Consider the following 9,772-nt stretch of genomic DNA (forward strand, 5'->3'; position numbering starts at 1 on the left):
AATTCTAGCAGAACAGTCACATGATTGAGGGTTACAAACAACTCATTGTTATGGCTATAAAATGAGAAGTTTAAAATTTTAAAAATCCAAGAAACGTGCGCACTTTAGGCCAAGATCTCAAAATATTTTTGAATGTTTAAATTAATTTTCTGGAAAATGTTGTTATTGGCACATGCGTCATTGTTCTTCCGGACGTGCGATATGGAGCATCAAATAATGTGAAAGCACGCCTGATTTGACATATGCAACTCCTGAAAATTGTGGTGGTGTAAAAATCACAAACACAGACTAAATGGTAAATATTGTAGGCAGGGTAATGTTGGCCACTTAGACCAGCCAATGACAGTTGTTAAAACAGGTAATACATCGATTATTCATTGGCCTTGGACTGGCACCTGAAGGGCAAAGCTGTGGTTTCCTAAGAAAGTGGTGCCGTCATATAGCGGTGGGTGGCTTCGTCAAAAAGTTGCCCATACAAATCAATAGCGCTAACAGAACGTTGATTGTGAGCCGAACATCAAACAGCAGTGCCGTTATTTGCTGGATGACCGTCATAACGGTACGAACGATTTTGGAACTTTTTTTTTTACGTAGTGGTTAGCATTTTTGTTTCCATAAATGAATGCAAACGGCAAATTGTACAAAAAAAATGGCGAAATATCAATTGATCTTGAAAGAAATTATTTTTTTTTTTTATTTTACACTGAACTTTATAGTCATAGAGAGTTTTTTACTTCCGATATCTTCTCATCTTTAAAATATACCTGCGCATAACGCTAAGTTTGTCTATATTCTCCCTGCCGCAGCACGTCTAAGTTTTATAAAAGTAATTTAACAAAATTAATTGATCAGTTAATAAAATTATAATGATCAAGGCCCCTATTATAGTTAACCGCACACGTTCTTAGGAAACCATAGCTTAAGACTGATCCTCTCACTCGTGTAATTGACGAGAAGAAAAGAAACCTGGAGACAATTTGGGGATAAGTAGAGATGAGAATAATCATTCATTGGAATTAGCTAATTGAATGGTTAGTAATTGAATGAATTAAATAATCCAATGAATTTGCTAATTGACAGAATTAAATAATCCAATGAATTTACTAAATGAATGACTTAAATTATCCAATGAATTTGCTAATTGAATGGTTAGTAATTTAATGAAATAAATAATCAAACGATTTTTTTTTTTTAATCTACAGTCGTATACGCAATGATAGAATTATAATGTAATAGATACTTAAAACTAGACTAAAAATGATTTCAAACTTATAATTAACAATGTAGATAATGCGTCTTAAGTTTATATCACAGGAGAATCGAAATTGAAAACAAAAAAACAAATGTTTGTACAAAATATGTATGCCTTTTTTAATTTGAAATAAAACTGAAAAAAAAATACATTTGCATTTACCTGTCATTACTGGCCTACAACGATAATGCCTGTATGCTGATGCTAATTTTCTTTTAGAATTTATTAATATTCTAGTTGAATACATCGCTCGCATTGGCTTTGATAATTTTATTATACAAATTGTAAATTCTATGTATGTATGAATTCATCCAACGAATCATTAATTTCTGGTATTCTATAGAAGATAGAATGGGCATTTCGGTTATTATGGCACTCAAAACCATAGAAAAAATTAAAAACGTAAACAGATGTTTCAAATAACAAATTCATTCGGTCATTCAATCATTTATTAATTCATTCATTTAGTTACTTGTTCATTTGAATGAACCACTGCATTCAGACTTACATTCCAATGAATTTAGTAATCGAATGCATTAAATTATGATAAGTTTTAGCTGTAAATATTATTCTGATCCTTCAGTGGCCATTTTTTACATAACTTTTCACTTTTTTAGCGTATTTTTAAGAACCAAAGGTAAGTAAAATTTCATGCATATGTTTTTGAAAAAATTATTGTGTGTATTCCATTTTTAAATTTCAAATAAAAATAGTTATATTATTTTTTTATCTATTTATATATGTTCTTTTATCAAATCGCATACAAGTCATTATATGCATTTATAATATTTGATTTTGATTTTTTCATTATTATGATTTTTTCAAATTTTTCTGAATGTCGCCATTTGCCGATTCAAATAGACAATTAATTATTAAAATAAAATCACCTGGTATGGCAACATTGTCGTATTTTTTTGTTTATTTCTCGTTAGGTTTTAAATCACAAAGACATCCCGACCAATTGCGCGGAAGTATGCAACAGGATTCAAAACGTCGTAAGCGCCGGCGATCAAGTGAGCGAATGTGACCCTAACGACACAAGGTATAAAGGCTAGAACCGTGTGCACACGCTCGTGTGATGCGTTTTGTTTTTTTTAAACTTTTTTATTTCTTTTGTTCTTTGTTCTACTTTCAAATTTGACAGCTTAACTCTTTTACTAACAGACTTTTTTACACTTTGACAGCTTTTTATAACTAACTTATACTAATTTTTCATAATTTTATCTGCTTGGTAATAATTTTTAATAAATTTTTGTAATTTTCTAAAATTCCAATATAAAAATTTTACTGTTGTAGAAGAAAAAGTGGAATATTGTGATTGGTGGATAGAGAATTGAAATAGTTATTTTTTATGTTTCACCTTTCAGTAAGGCAAACACATTTATTAGAAAAATATATTTAAATAAAAGGTGTTAAGAATTCGGAAGTCTAGGCGTTTATAGAGCTTATGATTTCTCATCGGCTGGGTAAAGAACACACTGTTTAACATTCACCATTCTGCCTACGTTTAAACACCCAGATTTCCAATCGTTTTCGTTGAAAATAAACACCCATATTAGGAGCTAGAGTGTCAGCAGAAAGAGCCTAAGCGTGAAGCTACCTACCTAAGAGCTAAGAGCTACCTGAAGCTTTAGACTGATCACCTTACCTTCATGTAACAAAATTGATTGAGATATGTTGTGATTGGTGTACCAATCCAGTGCCCTATGCACCATTAGGTGCGGAAAGGGAATGATGATGATTTTTTAAGGAATTACTAATTGTTTTTTTTTATTCATATATCTTTTTTTTTTAGTCATACATATTTTTTTTTATTCATCAGTACATCTTTTTTTATTTTCATACATCTTTTTTTAAAATCTTACATCTTTTTGATTTTTATTCATACATCTTTTTTTTTATTTGTTTATTTTTCCTTTTACATAGAATTTTCATTACAAAAGTAAACTTTAAGAAATACATCTTAAAATTAAGCTTTACCGTAATTTGTAAAAAATGCCTACAAAGACTACAGTCTGAGCGTGGGCCATTCCTTTTTAAATAATTTATAAGTTAATAGTATATAAATATTGTATGACATAACCATGAAAAGAAAAACAAAATTAACATATGCTGCTATTATAAAAACAGGATTTATTTGCAGTATATATATATATATTTTTTTTTTATTTAAGGGTGTATATTCGTTCCTTCCATGCTAATCCAAGACCTCAAAACCTACCTTAAATTGTACCAGAGATTTAATGTTTTGTAATCCAAATGAATACATTGCACTGCCGGTATTTTGAGCATGTCCAATCGTTTGTAAACAAGGCTGGATTTCACTCCCTAGAGAATCTCACTAAGATTAAAATTTATTGCGACAGAATTGAATTTATTGATTGAGAAAGCCAAGACACAAAAGCCAACAAATTAAAGAGTTGAGGAAATTTGCGCGTTTTAATATAGGCATAATGGTGAATGTTATACAGTGTGTAAAGTCATAAGCCCTGTAAGAGCCTAGACTTCCATATTCCTTCTCAAAAAGTCTTCCCTCTGTTACAATAAATTTCAATATTACGTTACATTTAATGTACCAATGCAGTGCCATATGCCTCGTCGGGTGTGATTATAATATATGGCTGAAAGGGTTAAAAAGCCACCAACAAGTCATGAGCCCTGTAAATGCCTCGATTTCCAGATTCGCTCCGCAAGAATAATATCGATCCCTCCTACGTATAATATCGCAACTCACAAATGGTCAATTTTGAGTGTTTTGTCAAATAAACTAGATAGAACTAAAATGTTCCTACGAAGAAAAAATATTTTGCAATTATGTAGTTACGTTTTTTTGGACGCATATTGTTTTATCTCATATTTTTTAGAAAGTATATTATTGTATAAACCATTGTGTTAATTTTCACGGGACGAAAGAGATGACCAGGGTTGCCAATTTGTGGGGAATTCCCCAAACTGCGAGGAATCTCAACTCGATTGGGGATTTTGTGGGGTTTGGTATTATGCGCAGAAATGCGCGGATTTTAACATATATTAATTTACCTTGAGCTATCACATCCATAATCTGATGGTAAGTGATTAAGACATTATTATTATTATGAATGAAATCGATATTTTTTAATAGCAACACAATATCAACTTCAAATAGTAATGCGGGGATCCCCTTTTTAACGGTAAACGAAAACAATGACAGTCGATTGAGCATATTAGGTACTAGTACAAACGACTGCTTGCGTTTTGTTTTATTATCTTTCAAAATAATGTCAATTTTGTGTAAAAAATATAAATGGTTGTTAAAAGTTGTTGATAAAAAGCGCAAGATAATCCTTAGGTAGATTATTAACAAAATTTGTTTAAATTCTGCTTAAGAGCCCACAAACGTCCCCTCGAAATATCAAGGATGATTAGACCTTAAATCTATTTTGTTTGAAATAAAAAATATTGTAATGTTATATGTGCATAAATGGCAAAATTATCGATGGTGGACCCTCGCATCACTCACGATTCTGGCCAGTTTTTATTTCATGTTATCATATATATATTATATCAAAACTGTTTTCTTTCTTAAAATAATTATGTGGGGAATTTGTGGGGAGTCGGGACTTTGTTTTCTCCCCATTTGGGTAATTTGATCTAGATTTTTGGGGAATTTGCAAAATTAGCATTGCCAACCCTGGAGATGACCGAAAGCGGCGTAAGTATCAATGATCGTGTCCTCCGGACTAGACGGACGTTCGCCGCGCGCATTGTTTTTAATTTTTAAATAGCATTTTTTATATTTTTTTTCCAAAATATTAAAAATCATGGTTTATTAACAAAAAATACAATTGTTTTATATACTGCATAATAGATTTTTCTGGATTATGTCTAGTCTGCCTAACTAAGTACAACCTGTTTTAAGGCAGACATTTTTATGCAAAATAAACAATAACATGACTACTCACTAGTTAATTATTAACTAAATTAATTAACTAAGTTTTACAATAGTTAATTAATACCAATTATTATTTAAGAATGTTTTTGAGTAAATTTTCCGATTTTTCTCTACCTAAATCCAGTAGGTAACCAATTTTTTACGAATTTATTTAATTGAATCTGGGTCATGGTTTTGCAATGTTCGGGTAACATATTGAATATTTTGGGGCCCACTAACCTGAATTTTTTTGCCCGAATTCAGAGTTTGTGGTAGACCCCAGTGTAATGTCGTATGTATTCATATGATGTTTTACTTAATGTCTTTTCTGAAGTATAATATTGTATGTGCATTTTTACATTAACCGCAAAACATTTTATGTGTTTTGTAAAGCTTGATAAAAGGTTTAAAAATAAATATGCATACCAATTCCTTCAAAATGCGTTCATTAGTTAGATTTATTCTGAACAAAACTATCTTTAAATCTTTCTAAAGGAAAATCGCGTTTTGTGGGTTATGATATTATACGTAGGAGGTGTCGATATATTCATTTTACAAACTCTCGAAGACGGGTTTCAGATATGGAAGCTCTATTTTGTTAAGGATATCTCCTTGTCGGAAACAGCCCGAAGACGAGCCACAAAGTTGTCGCCGAGCCCTCAAACGGCTTCCGTATGTGCGGAGACTGGAGACTCTTCGTCTCACAACGCAGCAGAAACGGCGAGAAAGGGGAGCCTCGATAGACATTAAAAATACTCGACAGTCACTATAGCTGCCCAAATTTGGTGCGCATGTTCAAACTAAAACAAGACTCGATTTCGAGGTCACAGTCTCAGGCTGGAGAAAGCCAGATTCAACCTGAACCCACGGAAGTATTTCCTGAGCAATAGGGTTGTTGATGGCTGGAACAAGCTGCCAAAAGAGCAAGTCTTGACATGTGGTCTCAGTAACTCCAAAAATGGGCTAGATTTGTTTTGCAAAAGTTAAAATACGCCAACAACAACTTTCGTTAACATGGATTTATGCATATCTGATTTTTGTTGGTCTCTTAAAATGAAAATATTCTATTTAGATTCGTTTTTGTTATTTTTTTCTAGCACATTTCCTCGCTTTATAAAATTACTTTAAATTAATGTATTTCATTATAAAATAATATTTAAAATTGCATTTTACACTTTATTTATATTTTCACACTTACTTATAAACATAATATTATATGTACATGTATGTATGTATGTATAAATTGAAAATTATTTTGTAGCTAAATTATATTAGAGTAATTGAGTCATGCTTAGTAATTTTGTAGATTTTTCTCACATGTCATTGTCTTAACATTTTTTTTATATGTATATTTGGATCCCTGTATTTGTAGCCTTACCGGTCATGTACAAGGCTAAGGTACTCTGAAAAAATCGTTTTTGTTTGTCTCGGAAATGGGATGTTCGATCACTAATTTTGGTTTATTCCCTTTACGAGTCCAATCACCATTGTTGCAAAGTCCAAGAACAATGGCGCGTGATAACTACTTTTAACAACAGTGTGGATATCTGTTAGGGATATTTCATCTTTCCTGCATTCTGCTTCAAGATTATGGCGTTGTGAACTGAAAAATGGGCACTGAATTAACAGATGTTCGATACTCTGTGAAGAAATATCATCGCGTGGACGATAGTCATCATTCCTTAATCTAAACCTATATGGTTAACTTCTCATAGCTCCGTATCCGGTAAAAATTTGGGTCGTTTTGAAAGTACGTGATGACAACGGAAGTTTGCCGCATCAGCCAGCGTTGGGTTTAGTGATTTTACCCGTAGAAGAAGCGCGGTAATGATCCTTCCAACGCTGCTGTGTACTTTGTTATATACAGCGCAGCGCTTAGCAAAGCTAAGGATAAAATCCTGAGATGAAAGATGCTGTTCTTTTGTCTTACCCACATGTATTTCTGAAAAATAATATTTTAAATATGCCCAAATGTTTGTTAGCTTTTGACCCAATGAAACTTAGCAGGAACTAAGTGAGGGTTATCACTAGAGCTCTTACAGGGCTCTGCAGATTGAATAAACATTTTGCTACAATGAACCATTTTGAAACATCTAGATGTAGGTTTTGCAGTGCAGATCATGAACTACCTATACACATTCTATGTGAATGTGACGCATAAGATCAGCGTAGGAATCTGCATCTTCAGGATGGGATGTTGGAGCATTCGTGCCCTACCTAATAGCCCGATACTTTATGGACCTGGGCTTGGGGGAGGAGATTTAGCAACATGAGAGAACTCGTTCTCCACTTAGTGGCCCGGCTCTCTAAAGACCTAAGCTCGGAGGCCGAGAATTAACTTACGTGGACCAGTCACAATAGATCTACACGGAATGGTTGCGTACTGGATTTAATCCGCTTAAATAAATAGCCTCTCTGAGAATGGAATGTGGAAGTCTAGGCATTTACAGGGCTTTTGACCTGTCATTGGTTAATGATCAATTCACACTCTGTATAGTGCCAACGATGTGTCTTTATAAACTTCTGTTTTTTTACTAGAAAATTGTCTGGAATTTTTACCAATATCTAATTTATAAGGTTTAAAAGTTTTAATATCATCATTAACTAAATATATATTTTTACTAGTGCTTCAGTATTTTTTTTATTTATTCATCATTTTTTTTTCTTTATGAACTCAATTTTTCAAGGCTGCAAATGAAATAATTTGTCAAAATGATTACGTTTTTCTTCCTTAAAGGGAGGCAAATAAAAGTTTTATTTTGTTCCTTTGTTTCACAACCCTAAGCAGATGGCCATTGAATATCGTTTCCTGTAAACTTTTTGTATTTTTATTAATTCAGTATGTTATTTTTTTAGGTTGTAACACAAACTGGCCCTCGTAAGCCACAACGGACATCGGTCAGCCACGCCCACCTCACTGCCGGACCTTTGAACCTACAAGGCTTGACACCTCCTCACCGGTTATGTTTGGAAACATCATTCACAAGCCTTCAGAGCCCAACAGTCAACATTCACCCCGATAGTTCCAAGACAAATTCCGTCACGGAGAGCATTCACAACAGCTCATCGACAACTGTCAAGATGCCGTCGAAGATTCAATCGCCGAACCAAATGAATTCAATCCTCAGCTATGATTTCGCATCGCTCTTAGACGAGCAATTCAACGCAGCGGGAAATTCGCGGACCCTAACGCCGAGTGCTGCAAGCGATCGCCACATGAATCAACCGCTCGGAGTGTACAACTTCGGCAGCATGTCAAACGGCGATTACCGAGCCAAGAATTTTGGGTATTCTCTCGGCAGGATGGAACGAAAATGTCCTGAAATCGCTAAAGAAAAGGTCGATTTGATTCACGACGACTGGTTCGGGTTGGCCCCTCTAGCGAGTCCGGAAAGTCTCTCCGAACTCTCGAGCATCAGTTCGCGAACGAGCCTGAACCATAATGAGAGATGCGTGAACATCATTACAGTCGCTTCTGTGTCGAGAGACGCCAACGAAGACAGCAGTAATCCAGAAATTTCTCTAACTCCCGAGTACGCACTTTCTACACCAAAAGTGTTGAGAAGGACGCCGAAGATTCCGGGGAATTTGGCTAATTGCGCCGACGATATTAAAAACGTAGTCAAGTACCAAAAGATGAATCAGAATTTTAGGTTTCTAGGTAGGCGAGTCGACGGCTCTCTCAGTAATTCAAGTAGAGAATCTAGTTTTGAATCTGCGACCAGCGTAGAATCCGGGCAATTGGCAACAGTGCGCACTGCGCTGCCTGTCGTTAGAAGTCCGCTTAAATATGTCCCATCGATAGACCGATCGGAAAGTCCTTTTCGCGGCCGGAAGGCGGACATGGATCAGAGCGAAGAGTTTTGTTTGAATGTCAAAGAAGGATTCCATTCCGCTGAAAATTTCATCGACACCAAGTCGTCCGATGAAAGTTTCGTCACAAAAAGCGATCCGAACATTCTGGAAATCACCGCCGAAGCCAAAGGCAAGATGGAAAAACAACACTCAAACGGCAGTGCTTTGAAACATCATTTAAAAGAAAAATTAGATGCCGTTGCGAATATTACCGATAAAAACGTTTCGACTTCTAGCGATTTGTTTCTGAGTACGAAATCGTCGATGCGTTCGTTCGAATCTTGCGATGTTCACCATCTGAGTCCGGGAAATCGTAAGTCAATTTTGATGAAGGAAAAGATCGTCTACGGAAGCAGTTTGTCTTCCGAGGGGAGTCCGCTCCACGGGCAGAGCAGAGGCGAAGGGGCGCGACTTCTAGAAGACTCCGAGAGCGAAAAGATTGAACTAACGAAAGAAAAGGAAACGAAACAAAAGAAAAAGTGTAAAACGATCGCGGATCGCAACGCGCTTTCTAGAAAAAATGAATCTCTACCGCTTTTGAGTAACATTAGCAGCTCGATAACCCACTCCCCTCCCGCGAGTTACGTCAAAAGAAAAAAATATGTTTACCCAATTGACTCCGCTATTAGCAAAGGTGAAAGCAGTGTTTGAATTTCAAAACAATTTAAAACAAATGAAAATCTTCCAAATTTTAGACAGTTTTGTAAACGGAACATTTTAGAAAAATCGACTATCAAATTTCTGATTGACACTTG

The 9,772-nt window shown here is 34.8% G+C and overlaps 1 protein-coding gene across 1 annotated transcript in view; it reads left to right on the plus strand.

The window, feature by feature from the left end:
• LOC148275436 (diacylglycerol lipase-alpha-like) overlaps window positions 1–9,755 on the plus strand; it is a 134,965-nt gene extending 125,210 nt beyond the window's left edge. The window contains 1 exon segment of the mRNA XM_088235712.1: window positions 8,019–9,755. Within this exon segment, the coding sequence (XP_088091838.1) occupies window positions 8,019–9,668 (1,650 nt within the window). The 3' untranslated portion in view covers window positions 9,669–9,755.
• The last annotated feature ends 17 nt before the right edge of the window (window positions 9,756–9,772 follow it).

This window comes from Micrasema longulum, unplaced genomic scaffold (genome assembly GCF_059751315.1).
Source record: "Micrasema longulum isolate JH-2025_06_02 unplaced genomic scaffold, ASM5975131v1 h1tg001427l, whole genome shotgun sequence".
NCBI lineage: Eukaryota > Metazoa > Arthropoda > Insecta > Trichoptera > Brachycentridae > Micrasema > Micrasema longulum.